This window comes from Calliphora vicina, chromosome 3 (assembly GCF_958450345.1).
Source record: "Calliphora vicina chromosome 3, idCalVici1.1, whole genome shotgun sequence".
NCBI classification, from domain to species: Eukaryota; Metazoa; Arthropoda; class Insecta; order Diptera; family Calliphoridae; genus Calliphora; species Calliphora vicina.
The window spans coordinates 37230006-37247892 of NC_088782.1; the positions used below are offsets into that span (position 1 = coordinate 37230006).

Consider the following 17887-nt stretch of genomic DNA (forward strand, 5'->3'; position numbering starts at 1 on the left):
GCTTTTGCTCAGACAACTTTGTCTTGACAACAAACGTCATTAATTGTTATGATAAATATTTGTCAAGTATAGACAGACATTATTTGTAAACTAATAAGACAATACAGAAATCAAGAACAAAATACAGGCACAGTTCCTGAACCAAGGATCTATAAATCATTAACTTATGTACCTGGTTTATCAGAATGATTAGAAAGATCAAATATATTTGATAAAAAGAATTATAAAATGGCTCATAAAATGCATAATACAGTAGGAAAATTATTTAGCAAAACAAAAGATAGAATACATAAGTTAGATATGTCGAATGTAGTTTATAAAATTCCATGCAATGGAAACAATAATGAAACATGTAATAAAGTTTATATAGGTACAACAAAAAATAAACTTAAAACTAGAATAGCAGGACACAAATCAGATCAAAAATACAGAGACATTTCATCACAAAAAACAGCATTTGAAAATAATTGGAATAGTTTTGAATACAGAAAATAATTATAAACGTCGTTATATGTTAGAAATGTTACAAATTATAAATGTACCAACAAATCTAAGAATTAATTTTAAGGCAGATACAGATAATGTTGCTCAAAACTACAGACACTTAGTTTATAAAAACGGAAACAGAAGTTAAATATTTTTTTTTTGTTCTAAATATTTTTTGAATATTTTTTGTTTGTGTAATATTTAAAATTTTTTAATTTTGACAATTTTATTGAAATATTGAAAAAACAATTTGTTATTATAATTAATTTATTAAACTATTTTCCTGATGATGCTACACAAAGAGTAGCGAAATATTGAAAATAAATAAATATAATTATTTATAAAAATAGTGACCTCAAGCTTAAATAAAAATAAATAAAATTCAAAATATTTATTGTTTACATAAATAAGTAAAGCCCTCACTATTCAATTATCTACATTATATTAAGTTTAAATACTTATTTGTTTAATTTTTCATTTTGGTTTCTTGACATTTGTTAAGACCAATCGTTGTTTTTGTAAAACTGACACCACCGTGTATGAATTCGCCTTGAGTGCCATTATTACTTTTCAGAAAATAAAAATAAATTGGATCCCTATTTTATATACATATGGGCAATTCCACGAGAATGACAACCACTACTGAAAGAACAAAAACCATTGAAACTTTTTTTCAAGATGATATGAATAGTAGAAAACGCTAAAATGTTACTATCAGCCCAATTTCTCATTTTTCCTATTCAAATTCAATGGGGAAAAACTCCCGTGGAACCAACATCCGCGAAATTATTTATTCATAATTGGGCTGTATATGAAAGTATTTGATTCTGATTGTTTTTTTGTTTATTGAAACCGAATATATATTTTTTTCGATGATTTCGAAATTCGAATGATTTTCTCTTCGAATAGAATTACACAATAACCCCCCAAAATTGTTCTTACCTGGTATCCGGCAAAACTATTTATTTAGACACTTTTCGAAAAATGCAGAAATGCCAAAATAGTCATGACATTATCTTAGTGCCATTCTAAACGTAATAGTACCAAAAATTGACATAATTGTGCAACAAATCCCATCACTGGTTCGAATTATATGTCATTCACAATAACAAACTTTAACAAAGAACAAGTTGGCGTATTTACAAAAAATATAAACTTATTTATTGTGAAGAGCGAAAGCGGTGTTTTAATTAGAATTGAATTTATAATAAAATCTAAAATTTATTGATATAATGTCTGCAATAAAATCAGAGTACACTTATTGGCAAGATGCAGGGTAAGTAGTGAATAATTCACGAAAAAAATTTTTGGAACTTGGTCTTAAATCTTAGCTTAAACCTATGATACAAAAAATACATGATAGCGCATTCATGTTATGAAAATTTTATGTTTCTGCGCATCTACTTCACAGTAGTAAACAAGGCGAATTTATTTTAGATGGAGTCAGTCAAACAGTTGATTACTTTTTTTTCGCTTGTTTGGTTCTAGTCTCTATCAAAGCTTGTTTTTATATTTTAATATCTACATTTTCTATACTTATTAGGGTGATCGGCTCGGTTTTTAACAACCGGTTATAACCGGTTTTTTTGGTCAGGTCGGTTTCGGTTTTTTTGAAAAGCTCACATTTCGAATATCGAAGAAACCGAGTTATTCTCCTCGAATAGTCGGTTTTTTCTAAAAGTGTGTTTTCATGAGTTTTAGTGTATTAAAAACTTAAAAAACATTCAAAATTCAAAAAACTTTTTTAAAATAAATACTCTTAACTATTTTAGAAGACTTTTTATATTTAGACAAATGTCACAAGTGATCTGGAATGCCTGAAAACTTGCTCAATGCATTGTTATGTATATGTTCTACAAGTACACTGAGTGAAAGATCATTTTCAATGTCTAGTTTTATAAAAAGAAAAGAAAAACTGTGTTTTATTCCTAAGAGATTATTTTAACCTTCATAAGTTCTTCAAATGTACTGACGTTAACGATCTTCAGGTCAAATTTGACCCAAATAGAAAATAATTTTTTTTTGCGAATTTAAACAAAAAAAATCTAAAGAAGTTGTTGCCATTTCAAATTAAATAAATTAAATTTTTAGAAAAAATTAAATTTTAAATTCAAAATGGCCAAAATTGGGAAGAACTTATGAAGGATAAGAAAAACATAGCTTTGGTACAGCAAGTATGATGAAAAATTCAAGAGTTTTGATCCAGGTCAAATATGCCCAAAGACTTTAAGTCCAAAGAAGTTTATAGATATTTTTTGCCAATTTGAACCGAATACCTTGTGAACGTTAAAAGAAGTAACCAAAATTGTTTTTATCACTATTATTTAAATACCACTTATATTTAAGTAAAAATTAACTAAATACGTATTTAAATACGAAGTCAAAAACTGGGCATAAGTTATGTCCCCACTATTTTGTTTATACCTATCTATTTCAATGTAAAAATTATTATTATAGCATACATCAGGGCACACTAAGAAGGTGACAGCGATGAAACTGCTGATTATTTTTTTTATTCAGTTTGAACTGTCAATTCACTTGTGGTTGTTGTGGCGAAAAATACAACAAACCCAAAAGCAAAAACAACAACAGGCTACTTTGACAGTTCACCTACCTATTAACAAAAACAAAGTACCTGTTGTTTTTGTATTGTTGTATTTGTTGTAGGGATGCAGTCACCTTTCTAAGTGTGCTGGCATACATAATAAAATCAAGAAAATCGGCCCAAAAAGCCAGCTGACCAAAGTAAATTAATAAAGTAGACTCAGTAGAACAGCTGACTATTTTTTTTACTTTGGTCTAAACTGTCAATTCACTTGTGGTTGTTGTGGCGAAAAATACAACAAGCTCAAAAGCAAAAACAACAACAGGCAACTTTGACAGCTCAGACCTTAAACCAAAAACAAAATTGCTTGTGGTTTTTGTAAATGTTGTATTTGTTGTAGTACTGTCGCTACTTTATTAATTTACTTTGGGCACTGCTACACGTTCAATATATTTATATTAGCGGTATTCACAATGTGGCCTAGTAAAAAACAGAAAAGCAATTTATTGACAAACATTTCAATTTCTAATGTATTTTGTTTTTATTTTTTGATATTGTGCTGTTTTACTACATTACCAGGCCAAGTACTCTACATTGTGAATACCGCTATTGTGATATTTGTACTCAGAAATTAAACCAATGCAATGAATGCTTTAATTAAGATGTAAGGATATCAAAAAAAGTTAATTTATTATTGATTTATCAATAAAATTATTTTTAATACAGTTCGAAATTGAATATAATTTTATTGCTTGACTTTATAGGCGGCCTTTGGCCGGTTGCACATCTTCAATACTAAAATGCTACAAGTTTTTTCTCTACTTAAATATCGAAATTTTACCGTATTAGAAATATATGTAGATTATATGCAGAAAAAGTAGTCGAAAATTACCAACATCCAATAATACGCTAATGTACAATTCATTGATCCTTCAACTGAATATTAATCACTTCAGGTTTAGTAGTTGTAATTTTTCTACTTTTTTCATCGATATACTTATAGTTACATATATTTCTAAACATATTGCTTTCAAATTCATGAAATTAAATGCTTTGTAACATTTGTTTTTCTTCCGAAGGCGATCTGAAAAAATTACGAAACTTCTGGATATCGGATTATTAGCCGACTGCAAGTTTGTTGTGGGACCAGAAGACGCAACGGCTGAAACAATAATAGGTCATAAAGTAATGTTTATTTTGGAATCGCCAGTATTAGAACGAATGCTAACAGGCAACTTTGTCGAAGCAGAAAAAGACAAAGAAATACGCATTACTGATGTGGACCCGAACGACTTTAAAAACTTCCGTTATTTGGTTTACAATAATGATTCATCAAATCTTTCAAAGTTTACTTTTGAAGAAATTATGAATTTGTATCGTGTATCCGACAAATATATGAGCCTATCAATTTGTCAAAAATGCATAAATTTTTTGAAATCGTCATTAAAAGGTTTACCTTTAGATCGATTAATAACATTATTCGATTTCGCATGTGGCCTAGAGGACAAACATTTACAAGCTGCTATTGAGATGGTAATTGATTTTCGATGGTCGATTGTAGTAGGGACGTAACGAAAATATCGGTTTAGCGAATGTAAATTCAAATATGTATTCAAAATTAGAAAAAAAGAATTAAAATTAATTTGGCATACATGTAATTTCGGGTATTATGTATATTTTTTGAATTGTTTTATGTTCGTTTATTAATACATTAGTTACGTCCCTACACTATCAGCCCAATTATAAATAAAAATTCCCCGGGAGTTTTTTCACTTTTCTCATTTTTCCTATTCAAATTCAATGGTAAAAAACTCCCGGGGAATAAACTCCCGCGGAATTTTTTATTCATAATTGGGCTGTATATATATATAGTGTTAAGTTTACATAGGTACTTTTATTTATTTTGGAGCACTTTTAAATTGTATGTACAGTTGTGAACACGAAAATAGCAGTACCACAGGGTTTTTTTCTTGGAAATGGCGTACATTTAATTTTTGTAAAAATAATAATAATATAGGCTCTTGTATATGACAATATGTATTTTTTTTTATCAACATTGAAATAACAGTGCTGGATTATAGAGTGGAAACTTTCCTGTCACAGACCTAACTCAGTTGTCAAAAACCTAAGTGGTGAGCATGTATTAGTAAAAAAAAACAATGTGAAAACAAAAACAACACTCGTATGTGTAACTTTTTTGAGTAATTTTTTTGGATTGAGTTTTTTTCTAGTTTCCCCTCTATGTATATTTTCTCTATGGCTGGATTATTGAATTCATTTGTTTTATTTTTTTTAAGAAGTCAAAGAGTAAAGTTCAATTTAGTTAAATATTGTTGAATTGGTTGTATATTTAATGTTAAATAATGTTCTATTTTCGATAAATCCTGTTTTATTCTGTCTGCGCAATACATTGCTTAACGAACATTTTAATGTTAAGAAAATAAGGAAATTCTTTTCAGATATACAACTCAAAATAAAAAATTTAAAATATTGACTGCAAAAGGAAAACTATACCTCAGAACTATCCTAATATCGTCAGAATCATCAAATGTAATCCATTTAATATGTCAAGCAAATAAAAACAGAATTAAATTTAGAAGTTAGCGATATGACTAAGAATATTTCTAGATGAAAACATCGAAGATCGAAGTCCAAGAAGTCCATTGCGCAAAAAGCACAATATTTTGTAAATTGACGGATCAAAACTTGTTTTATTTGGAAGTTCAGGGTGTAGGCAATATATTCGACATCAGCTTGTCGAACACAGTACAATGTAAAAACAGTTAAAATATTTAAAAATTAGTGGTACCTACTTCTATTATCTTGTTCGCAACTGTACATAGTATTAATTACATATCGTCGTATCATTAAACAATTAGATATTGATTTTATTATTCACTATATTTATGTATATATTCACTAAATTTGTCATTCCATTTGTAATTGCCATATTTTTTTATTTGCGGCCCCATAAAGTATTCTGGTTCGTTATAGATAGCGCAGTCGATGTAGCCATGTCTGTTGAAATCAACTTTCTGAAGACCCCAAATAATTTACAAACATGATACATCAATATGGCCATAAATGGCTGACATATAAGCAAAAATGTGAGTAAATCGATTTTTTTTACCTATTTTAAAAAAAAAGTTCACCAACATTTGTTTTTTTCACCAAACATTATTTATAAATCTTTTTACACAGAAAAAAGAAATTCATAATTTGGAATGAATTTTTTAATAAATATTATTAATCGAACATGCTTTTTTTCCAAACTTTTTTCATTCAGAATAAGAACTTGTTCATAAATATTATAAAATTGTACATGACGCAAATTTTTGTTTTTTTTACGTAAATTTAATAATATTTTATAATAAATTGCATTATAATTATATTATATAATGAATTAGTTAAAAAATGTGTGCATAATAGCCATATATTGACCAATATTTTAAGATAAATCAACAATATCTGAAACTTAAAAAATACCATTAAACAAAATAAAACATCCATAAACATAAAAGCATCTCATCGTCTTAAAACAATTTAATCAATTTCGCGCATATTATCTTTTTTTGTAGCTGAAATCATAAAAAAATAAAAAAATTGAACAACATAAAAATATACATACATACATAAATGAAATTGAAATTATATTTTCAAGCCTTTTAGATTTAATATGAAAAAAATCATACTATTATTTATAAATGTTATGAATTGAAATCAATAAAATCAAATTATAATATTTTTGTTGAAACTTTTTTCTATGCACATATAAATACGAAGTAGAGTGGTCAAACCGGTTTTCGAATTATTCGAAAAACCGGTTATTTTCCAATTTTCCGGTTTTTTAAACCGGTTTTTACAAAAGGACGGTTTTCGAATTATTCGACAAACCGGTTTTTTTGTCTCGAATTATTCGACAAAATCGAATATTTTTTTTAATTTATTTTAAGATTCTGCGATTACTTTTAATAATTAGCGATTACTTTAAACAACACTTTTCATCTAAATGTGTGTTATGATTTCATGTTGAAAGCCATTAACAAGTTATACATCAAGGACTAGGTGCAGTCGAGCGTCATTGTCATTATTTCTGGCCCATTTTTGTTTTTTACCTTCGAAAATTTTGCGTCTCGTTCTGGCGCGTGTTTGATTTAGCTTCGTATAACGGTTCCTGTTCTACGTAGGTTATACCAACCGCGTGTCTTTTAAATTGGTGGATATCATAAAAAGTCATTGATACTGTACCACTGCCATTGCCACTACTGATTTTAATAACAAGGTTTAATCGTTCCAGCTTCCTATACGTAGATATAGGTTCAATAGTGACTCAGAAAATTTAGAAGCTCAGCTCAGTTTAACAATAAAAGATCTTCGAAATCCATACAAAAAAACTAGTATTGCAACAACTAGCGATTTATTTTATTTATTTATTTTATTTCTTTTAATATATTAATAATGTTTACATTTGTCTTATATATATTAAAGAGTTTAGAAACTTTGTTTCTTTTCTGCTTAGTAGTTAAATCTGAATTTTGTGAGCTTTTAGTAATTATTTAATATACAATAGGAAAGAAAAAAATTTACAAAAACCTTTATGAAACAGTGGTTTTAGGATAAAATGTTATACTAGAGTATATTGAGTATAGGATTATGACTAGAGTTCATTTATGTGTAAATATTGAGAGTATTGACATCTTCTGTTGAAATTTAGTGTTAATCTATTTAAAACCAGATTTTGATTACTTTGACAAATTTTAAAAAGTTTAAAAAAAGTAAATCTTTTATAGGTACAATGCTGTTACTTTTTTAATCAAAAATAAATTGAGGAATCGTGTGTCCTCAAATTATTTAAATTGTATTATCTTCTTGAAATATTATTTTAAAAAATACAACTAACTATTAGTATGTGTTAATATTATATTAATATACATACATATATCATTTCTTTTGATTTAAAATATTAAACAAATTTAAAGTGGTGTTAAAAGTTAAGTTAAAAAAAGTTAATGATTTTTTAATTAGTTTTAATAAAAAAAATATTTAAGCTTAATTTATACCTCAATTCATAAATTGACAAAAAATTTAAAAACCGGTTTCTGATTGAAAAAACCGGTAAAAATTACGCTTTTTCGAATTATTCGAAAACCGGTTTTTGGAATATGTCGAATATTTGATCACTCTAATCCGAAGATAAAAACGGCTGTCTATCATTAATCTAAGAATAATTGCTTGTCTTGATTAATTTTTGATTGCGAGATTTAAGAGAAGTACTTAAAATATATTGTAGAAGATGTATTGGGGAAAAATTGTTGGTGAAACAATATTTAAGGTGAAACAATATTTTGTGGATAAAAAACGCTGCTGAAAAAAAAAATATTTTTGGTGAAAAAAAATTTGGTAAAAAAAAATAGTTCAACAAATCGAGGTAGCATCCGAACCAGGGCTATACCCGATTTATTGATGTGTCAATCATGTTTGTATGTTATTTGGGGTCTTCGAAAATTTGATTTTAACAGACATGGCTATATCGACTCCGCTATATACATATGTATAACGATAGTCGAACTCTAGAAATTAATTCTATAAACAATGAATTCAATACCATGGAATTAAATCTAAGAATTAATTTGTAGCGAATTATTTAATGGAATGGTTGAGTGTAGGGATGTGCGAATAATCAAAAATTCTGATTAATCAATTAATCGATTGAGGCCAAGAACGAATCAAGCCGAAATTGATACTCTGTTCTGAAGTGAAGCATAGACCGTGGTCGAGCGTTGTCATGATGGAATATTACGAATTCATGTCTGGCCGCATATTCGGTGCGTCATTTTTCATCGCAATTAATAATAAAAAATATTATTTTGATTTGTGCAAATTGGATCTGTTTCAAAAATGAAAGTGTGCTCAAATTGTTTAAAATAAAGTGTAAAAAATAGAATTTTAAAGAAAATTTGAATTTCGTTTACATTTCTCTCAAGTGTGTTGAATTCACACGGTTCCCATATATGTATGTGAGAGAGTAATTTTAAAAAAATGAAAGTCGAACACTTGTTATACTTTGCTTTGAAAAATCAAAATTATTCAACAATAAATATGATTAATCGAATAATTGATTTATCAGTTAGATTAATCGCACATCCCTATTTCAGAGATAAAATTTTCTTTGATTTAAGAATTAATACTTTCGAACCTGTTTATAATGCGTATTAATTATATTTTTTTTTAGTGTATTTCTAATTGCCGAGAAGTTTTAATGGGCGATAAACTTAATGAATTGTCTTCGAAAGTATTTTACGACTATGTCCTTTTTGTAAGTAAATTGCCTACGCCTCCAAAACCTATTATTATATTCAATGCAATTGATTCATATTTTAAACATAACCGTTTAATGGGAAAGTATGAGAATGAAACCAACATGGATAAGAATGCGGACTTGAAAGACAAGAATGATGTAGATAATATTCATTCATTTAAAAGAATGCTTTTAAATTTAGTAAAATTTGATGCAATGTTGCCTGAGGAGTTTATTTCTGGAACAGAACAATCTGACTTACTTGAAGCTCAAATCAAGTTTGATATACTTTCCTCTTTGTGTACTCAAGATGTTGAAGAACCGCAAGATATGCCTCTTAATTACGGTTTTTAGTTTCAAGTTAAAAAATTTACTTTTGGTAGTTTGGTTGGTTTGTCCCGATGTTTGTCGGATTTTGCTAAGCTACGATAATTCTGAAATCATTAGAGCAAAATAATAAAAAATTGTATAATGTCAAAATAATAAAATTGTTTGCAAAATATGAATATATGAGAAGCATTATTTTAAATATTTAGATAAGTGTGGTAAATATATACATACGTAGTATTTAGTAGTGTTCGATTTAAAAATGTCAAAGGACTCACCAAACTCTTCTTTTTTAATAATCTTTATTTGCAGCTGTTTCTAGATTTCAGTTTCATTTGAAGCTGTCAATTTAGCACTTCAATTCTTTTAAAATTATAGTACATATAATAGCGGTATTCACAATGTAGAGTACTTGGCCTAGTAAAAAAGCTGAAAAGCTATTTATTGACAAAAATTAAAATTTCTATTGTATTTTGTTTTTATTTTTTTGATATTGTGCTCTTTTACTACATTACCAGGCCAAGTACTCTACATTGTGAATACCGCTAATGTAAATTGTGTGCAGCCTTGTTGAAAGAAATTGTACAGTGGTTTAGAAACTTTGCAATAATGCAATAAATCTAAACAATTTCTGCCGTTTTCGATTTTTCAGGATTTTTTTTAAACAAAAAAATTAGCTATTTTCACGTAAAAAATATATTTTTTTTGCTTGAATTTGTTATTGCAACTCCAAAACTACTAAGCCGATTGAAACGCAGTATACATATATGTGAAAAATGTGTACATAGCATGGGGAAAATGTTTTCAATATTTATTCAATCGAAAGAAGAACATTAACTACTCAATTTTATGTATATCAAACAAATAAGTTAAATTTTGTGAAAATGAGCAAATTCACTTATTTGTGAATAAATTCGAAAATAATCAATCGATTTGTATAATCGATATCTCAATTTGTTGCTTTTATATGCGGCTTTGCGATAAAGCAATAAACCTGAAAAATTTCTGCCGTTTTCGATTTTTCATGAGTTATTTAAAACACAAAATATATTTTTTGTTTCAATTTGATAATATAACTCCGAAACTACTGATCCGATTAAAATGGAATATATAAACAGATTAAATGCTATGTAAATTTGAACTTTTCCAAGTTTACTTCAATAATATCGGTCTAACGCTTTTTGAGTTATCATGAATTATGTGAAGAAACATCTAACAAAATTCAAAATTTTAGAAAAAAAAATTTTTTTAAAAAATCTATCCATAGAATTAAAAAATTTTACCATTTTTGTACTACTGGAACAACAATACATCAAAATTGTGTAGTGGTTTAAAAAGCCTCCGACATTTTTTTGATTTTGTTGCCCTGTGTTATTTATTTTTTTTAATTTAGCTCGATTATTTTGTTTTTTTATATATGGCGAGCATTCGAAGGTTCGAATTTTTTTTTCAAAATAAGCTATATTGGCGATAAAATTCTAAATAAAATAAAAACAACTTGCTAACATTTAAATAGTTTAAAAATTTCAACTTTTGGAATTGAAATTATTTTATAATACTTGAAATACTAATACTTTAAAAAAATTAAAACAATATTAATAATTATATAATTTATTTACATTTTCTTCATTAACAAAACTTCAGGCAAATAAATATTCTTCAATTTAACATCAACAAAATGTTCGTGCCTACACTTCAATATGGTTGTTTTGGAATTAAAATCATTTTTTTGAAAATTCAATTGTAATTTATCAGTCAGCACCTTGATATTGTAGTATTTACAATCTTCATAAAGTTCATTGTAGTTGGCATGCGCAGTAAGACGTAGTACGAATTCAACTGGTACTAAGAGTTGTTTACTGCTGTAAGCATTTGAAAATATCTCGTAAAGATTTCTAAAAATAAAAAAATATACAGAAATTATTATAAAGCAGCAAAATCTCTTGAACTATGCATGTACCTTCTTAGAATAGGTAATTTTAATGAGCCAATTGCACACAGTATATGAGGAAGTGTTTGAAGACCAGTTAAAACGCGATAGTAGTTACCTTGCATGTAGCTCAAAGATATTTTAAACACCAAAGAAAATAGTGTGTTAGATCTGCAAAAGAAATAGTTTTGGAAAAGTTATCATTCTGTAGCATGTAACATTAAATACCTACCTTATTTCCTCAGGCAAGGTGAGGCACCTCTTTAACGCATCCAATGAGCCTAAATTGAATATTTGATATAAAGCTTCCAGAAAAGCGCGATTATATATATCAATTAGTTTTAAATCATCGAGAGATATTTCATCGTAACATACTAATGCCCTTTTTAGGCACTCTTGTAGATGTTGTTCACATATTTTGGGATCGAAATTATCAACGGCTTCCTCACACAACTTATATCGACTGTAGCTTAGAAACATTATCATGGGCTGTAATAGCTTAATAGTCTGCTTTGCATTATAATTTTGCATAACAATCTCTTGTCGTACTGCTCTTAAACGGTCGAATATAAAATCGTAAACGTGATTAAATGATTTCCGTTTATCCAGTACAATGCTGTAAATATGTAAGTCAATAATATATAAAGTTTTTATAATAAATTTGTAATTTTTGGTAAAGAGTCCTACCGAATATTCGGTTTCTGTTTCGGATACATTTTTTTCAAACATAAAATAATTATTACATACTATGTATTTGATTTTCTTCTTTTTGGGAGATATTTAAATTCGAATTTTTTAACATAATCAGCCCAATCGTAAATAAAAAATCCGCGGAGGTTTTTCCCCTTCCTAATTTTTACTATTTAAATTCAGTGTTAAAAATGGGAAAAGAGAAAAACCTCCCGCTGGTTTTAATTCATGATTGGGCTGAATATATTGAGTTGTCACCAGGTGTTTAGAGGAAACAGTGCGATGATCTGTGGTCATATGGAAGAGTAGAGAAGTCGAAATAAGGGCGAATTTATAGAGAAAAATTCTATATTTACCAATACTTTGTTAAAAACATGTACGTTTGATGTCTAATAAATTTAATACCAATATGTTATGTTACAGATTTTTTTGTAAAAAACAATAAAAAAAAATACGTAATGTGAATATGTACTTCCAATTTTTGACGTTTCGCTGTTCTTCCATACGGACACAAACCAAATAATTTTATTATGTACATACGTTAGAATTATAATTGATTCCTAAAATCTTACTTACTCCTTTAACAAATATTCTGTGCAACGTTGTAAGCATCTTTCGGTTCTCATATCCTTTGACTTAGGTGTTTTTATACCTGCTGCAGATCGGGCAAAACACTTAACCAACGTACCAGGTACATGTTTTTGGCCATTTTTATATTCAAAGAAATTTAATAGTTTTTCGCGGGTTCTTCTACAAAGACATTTTTTAAACACATTGTATACACAAAATATTCAACTTACAATTTAAACTCAGCTTCAGGACAAAAGTCCTCACAAACACCTTGCACAAAATTCGGCATTGTTATGTGGGAAATGCAAAAAATAACACAACAAAATTTTTGCAATTCACAATAGTTCATAAAGAAATTTTGTTTAATAAATCACAGTAGTATATTTAAAAAGATGCCATATTTTATATATATTGGACGTTTAACCCTAATATTGTCAACACAATTGGCATGCAACTTACCAATTTTAAAGCTGGAATGAATCTGGGTATAAATCAAGATCAGCGAAACAGCTTGCATTTTTATAATTTCTTTGGTGTTGATAGCTCTCATAATTAGAAGCACAAAAACGTTAATATTTTTCCCTGCTCTCTTTTAGTTTAAGAGTTATATGAATTTAAAGTCAATACATATAATAGTATATTTCTCATATATTTGGAAAACAAACTGATCGTTATGGGTATCATTGAATAGTGCTTCACAATACCTTTAATACGATATATAATATGGTACAGTTTATTAATATTGTGAACCAAAAATTCCTTTTTGATTTTATATGACAGTACTTCAGAAAATTTTGATATACAGAAAAAGTGATTTTAGCGAAGCCGGTGTTCGATACACCCCAGAACTAAAAGTCCCTTCACCCGGCCGAAGGCCGTCAATACAGAAAATGTGAATATTAACAGAAAAAAAATTATGAAAATAAAAACTGTTACGCGGATCTTGATTTGTTCCTAAATCTGCAGTTTAAAAATTATAATAAACAATTTGTTGAGACATGTACTTTAAAAACTTAACATCTAAGACAAGATACAGTGTACTCTATCTTTGTGGGCACCTCTCTAAAGCGGACACGTCCCATAAACGGATACTTTATTAAAAAAAGCATAAGAGTTTTTGTTATGATTTTGACCTATTGGTTAAATTTTTACAAGAGTTTTTAATGCGTAATTTCGGTTTTTTCAATTTATTCAATAAACTAAACCGTTTTTGAGTTACGTGAATATATGTTGTGCAACCTCCTCCATTTTCGAAATAACGGTATATCTCGAAAATACGAGCTGACCTAAAAAAAACGGTTAGCACCACTGAATTCAGCGTACCCGAATAAGTTTAATCCACTGGATGCCCCGCTTGACAGTTTTTACAACTAGCACAGTGTAATCAATAACAATTATGTTAATATTTGTTACAATCGTTAAAATTAAGTACTTGAATTGGTAAAACTCAAAATAAATTCGTTTCGATAATTTGTATTGAAAACGACAGAAAATATACCAATTTGGAGTCTAATTAAAATATTTAAAGCAGTCAGTGAATTAAATCCGATTTTGGTATTAATATTCTCTTATTTGTAATAACTTATTGTGAATGATATGGCATCCACTTCCTCATGACATTTACCGTTTGTTTATAAGATGTCAGCTGATTGTTTTTTTTTTCATAATATTTTTGTGTTGTTTACAATAATTGCAGTTTAATAGTTTCTGTTTATAAAAAAAACAATAATTTTAATATTTTAAAATTATAAATAATAATAAAAACAAATTACTAACATATTAATGTAATAATCTAATTAATTATATTGAGAGGTAAGCTAATCAGTGATCGCCCTCTGAAATATTCTCAAAAATATCAAAACTTATATAATACAAGTTATTTCTTCTAAGGATGCTGTTGAAAAACTTTTTTATAAATGGACTAAAGACCCCGTCACTAATATTACTGCAGAAATCGATTGCTTTGCCAAGATTGTTCCTACACGAACGTTGTCTAAGCACAGAATTAGCGGCCGCTTTAAGGCCATTCTATTTTGCCGTACATCCCGATCTCTTTGGTCAGTATCCCGAACAGCGTTCTGTCAATGAAGATTCATTAAAACAATTAAGTTCGCACATGCAAATGCTGTATGAACGTAAATACCATGCTTTACGTGAAAAGAAAACATTGCAATTTTATATACGCGAAGAGAATGTAGAAGAACGTAACAAGTTTAAGTTAATAAAAATTACTTTGGACAATCGTTCACAAGATCCTAAAAAGATCATACAGGAATTGTTGGAATTGTGTAATTTATCCACCGATTATATAAAAAGTGTTAAAAGTACAATAGTTAAACCTGGTCAAGGAACCCCTTATGGAAGTGGTACAATGGGATTTAAACCGGCCCAAGATTATACGTATGGATCGGAATTTGCAGGATTTGAACAGGCATATTATAAGGTAAATTTAATATTTATTTAATATGGAATATATTAATATGGAACACCAAAAATATGCAGGGGGTCCATTCTCCATTTCCATAAAGTTCGGAAATACTTATATCTTTTATCGATCTCTTCGTTTAGTACTTTCTTATTAGCAAATGTAGTGAAATAACGATTTTCTTAAAGTTACAACTTAAATCATAAGTATTTTGTTTTGGAATTGACTTTAAAGATATATGCTTTAACTTTCAAACAGAAGATACTTTTTAAAAATCAGTTGGAAGATGGCTGTGTTACAGTATTTAAACTAATTTTAATTTTTTCACGCTCTAGTATATCATGGCAGTAAAATATCGTGTTCTTATTTTAGTGAAAAAACAATCAAAAGTAGCTTTCTAAAACATGAAAATAAATAAAAATAAACTCAATTAAAAAATTAATCAGTTATGTTAATTTTGGTGAAACATATATTTCTAATTTTTCCTATTCTTTTCATATAAATCAGTAATGCGCAGCCCATACCACAATTGTGGAAAATAAAATCACACGTATTCTTATGCTCTTACATTTTAGTAGTCGTTGTCCACTCAACGAGACAACTAGGAATACGCATGAGCACTGGTGTATGACTTTTTCTTTATTTTTTCAGTTTTTGTATTTGTGTGTTTGTCGGTGCACTGAATAAAATAAAGAATTGAATGTGTTGGTGAGAGTAAGTGTATTGGTGAGAGGATTTATTTTTGCGAACCTCTGATATAAATGATTGTGTGCTCTTTTCCTTAAACTTCTTTTTTTCACTAAAACAAAGTGATCGAAAAATGTATTTCCGTACTCTATGAACTCAAATAAGAATTGCTACATGAGAACCCATGCCAAATTGTTCAAATATATGTACATTAGGGATATAACTATTGACAATTTTTGCAAATATGCTAATTGGCATAGCATATTCGTATAGAATATTAAAAAATATAAAAAACCACGGTATTATTTTTTCGCGGTTGTTAAAAAAGTTCACGAACCAAACGCAATAAAATTTTTTCAATTATTTTGAAAAACTATATATTTTATTTTAATAATAACTGCGGACATACTTCAAAAGATAATTTTTAAATAAGGGAAGTATCCCTCATACTTGCAAAAAAAAAAAATGAAATTATTTATATAATTTTTCAGAGAAAAAAAAATTTGGTTTATTTTAGAAATTGGATGTTTTTGATTCCAAATGACCTAAAAAAATGATTTTCATTACTTATACAACATTGGCCATCACGTGGTGGTATGCCAAAAATATCGCCAAAATTAGTTATATGCCTAATGTACATACGCTTGAAAACAATCTAATTCAAAAACATTCAAACATGTAATACAATTTTTCGACTTTTACTTGTAAATAATAATTAATATATTCAAATATACGTATACAAATTTCAAAACAATATTTAACTGAAATATACACTTTTTATTTACAAAGGCCAAAGAAGAAATCAAAAAACCTCTCGATACATGGATTACCGATAATGCAGTATTGGCTAAAACTCGTTCCAAAGAACTAGAATCACTTAAAGCGGATGTATTTAAACTACAAAAAGTTCTTATTGAGAATTTAGGCTTAAAAGATGCACGCTACGATTGCGGTTGGAATTTTGAACATTATCGTGGTTGCCTTAAGACTCTTGAGCGGCTCGCCACCATGCACGAAGAACACATGAAACATTTAAAAGGACGCGTTGTTGTTTTTGCACCCTTTACAGGCATTAGTTTAGAGGGTCATGTCATGCTCTTCACCGGTGATGTTCTAAACAATTGGATTGAGTTCATTAGAAACATTCCTAAACACGATGCTTTCCTCAAGAAAATACCGATATACGAAAATACGCTTTCTCGGGTCTTAAGACAGATAAAAATTGGTCGGCGCAAGTTTATGCCCAAACAACAGGCTGTTGAATATGCTGGCCATCTAATGAAGGTGACAACGACACTGGGCGACTATTTGAGTGTAAAGAAATTTCCAAAATCTTGGCCAAATTCACTGCAGGAATACGAAATAGTTATTGAATCCGAAGCGGGGCCTCTGATGGTAAGTCCGACGGGACAACTGATAGCACCCGCTACATGTCCCGGTTTTATGTTAGTAGATTTTATAACTTCTAATTTAGACGAGGCCAAAAAGCGTAACAAAAAATACCAGGAGGAGAAACATATAGAACGAGACTTGACCAAAAAGTGTATTCAACAATTGTGTCTAAAATCATTGACAAAAGACGATTCTGTGACACCTGAGAAAATGATAGAATCATTAAAGGCTCTACTCAACTACAATTCCGAATTGTTTAAAGATTTGGAGTTGCATATAACAAATTATTACACCGTTTTAACAGATGGTATAGTTTGTATACCATGGGACTTTGATAAACGGTAGTATTTAATATAGTTGTAGTAGATATATTTTCAAGTTTAGTTTAATTTAGTTACGCGTTCCTGGTCCTATATTTTTATTATCTTGTTTGCTTTATGTTTGTGTATTTTCTTTTTAGAATCATTAAGCAAGTTTTAAAATTACAAAAAAAATAAAGAAATATTTATATACAGTGACAGTGTATACTAGAAAGAA

At 28.5% G+C, this 17887-nt stretch overlaps 3 protein-coding genes across 4 annotated transcripts; 2 read left to right on the forward strand and 1 right to left on the reverse strand.

Moving 5' to 3' along the window:
* Positions 1–1641: 1641 nt before the first annotated feature.
* LOC135955111 (uncharacterized) lies at positions 1642–9835 on the forward strand. Its single transcript, XM_065505413.1, has 3 exons — positions 1642–1762; positions 4111–4564; positions 9264–9835. Exons 1-3 carry the CDS (start codon positions 1719–1721, stop codon positions 9681–9683), a joined length of 918 nt encoding a protein of 305 aa, XP_065361485.1. The 5' UTR covers positions 1642–1718; the 3' UTR covers positions 9684–9835.
* Positions 9836–11249: 1414 nt separating this feature from the next.
* On the reverse strand, positions 11250–13187 carry LOC135953983 (SAC3 domain-containing protein 1). Its single transcript, XM_065504026.1, has 5 exons — positions 13077–13187; positions 12853–13026; positions 11819–12202; positions 11617–11757; positions 11250–11551 (listed from the first exon to the last, which is right to left on the reverse strand). Exons 1-5 carry the CDS (start codon positions 13133–13135, stop codon positions 11272–11274), a joined length of 1038 nt encoding a protein of 345 aa, XP_065360098.1. The 5' UTR covers positions 13136–13187; the 3' UTR covers positions 11250–11271.
* On the forward strand, positions 12082–17887 carry LOC135953982 (T-cell activation inhibitor, mitochondrial). Of its 2 annotated transcripts, none has more exons than XM_065504023.1 (3): positions 12082–12212; positions 14737–15289; positions 16748–17887. In XM_065504023.1, coding segments are annotated over exons 1-3 (1503 nt in total). In that variant the 5' UTR covers positions 12082–12210; the 3' UTR covers positions 17696–17887. The 2 variants fall into 2 exon arrangements, with proteins under 2 accessions (XP_065360095.1, XP_065360096.1); XM_065504024.1 differs by lacking the exon at positions 12082–12212 and adding an exon at positions 14526–14658.

Bases quoted from the DNA above. Each gene is read 5' to 3' on its own strand.
- LOC135955111 (XM_065505413.1), top strand. From the start codon at position 1,719: ATGTCTGCAATAAAATCAGAGTACACTTATTGGCAAGATGCAGG. The intron at 1,763-4,110 runs GTAAGTAGTGAA...TTTCTTCCGAAG, and splicing joins ACTTATTGGCAAGATGCAGG to GCGATCTGAAAAAATTACGA. The intron at 4,565-9,263 runs GTAATTGATTTT...ATTTTTTTTTAG, and splicing joins TACAAGCTGCTATTGAGATG to TGTATTTCTAATTGCCGAGA.
- LOC135953983 (XM_065504026.1), bottom strand. From the start codon at position 13,135: ATGCCGAATTTTGTGCAAGGTGTTTGTGAGGACTTTTGTCCTGAAGCT. The intron at 12,203-12,852 runs GTAAGTAAGATT...ACATATTTACAG, and splicing joins ACAGAATATTTGTTAAAGGA to CATTGTACTGGATAAACGGA. The intron at 11,758-11,818 runs GTAGGTATTTAA...TTTCTTTTGCAG, and splicing joins ACCTTGCCTGAGGAAATAAG to ATCTAACACACTATTTTCTT.
- LOC135953982 (XM_065504023.1), top strand. The intron at 15,290-16,747 runs GTAAATTTAATA...TTATTTACAAAG, and splicing joins TTGAACAGGCATATTATAAG to GCCAAAGAAGAAATCAAAAA.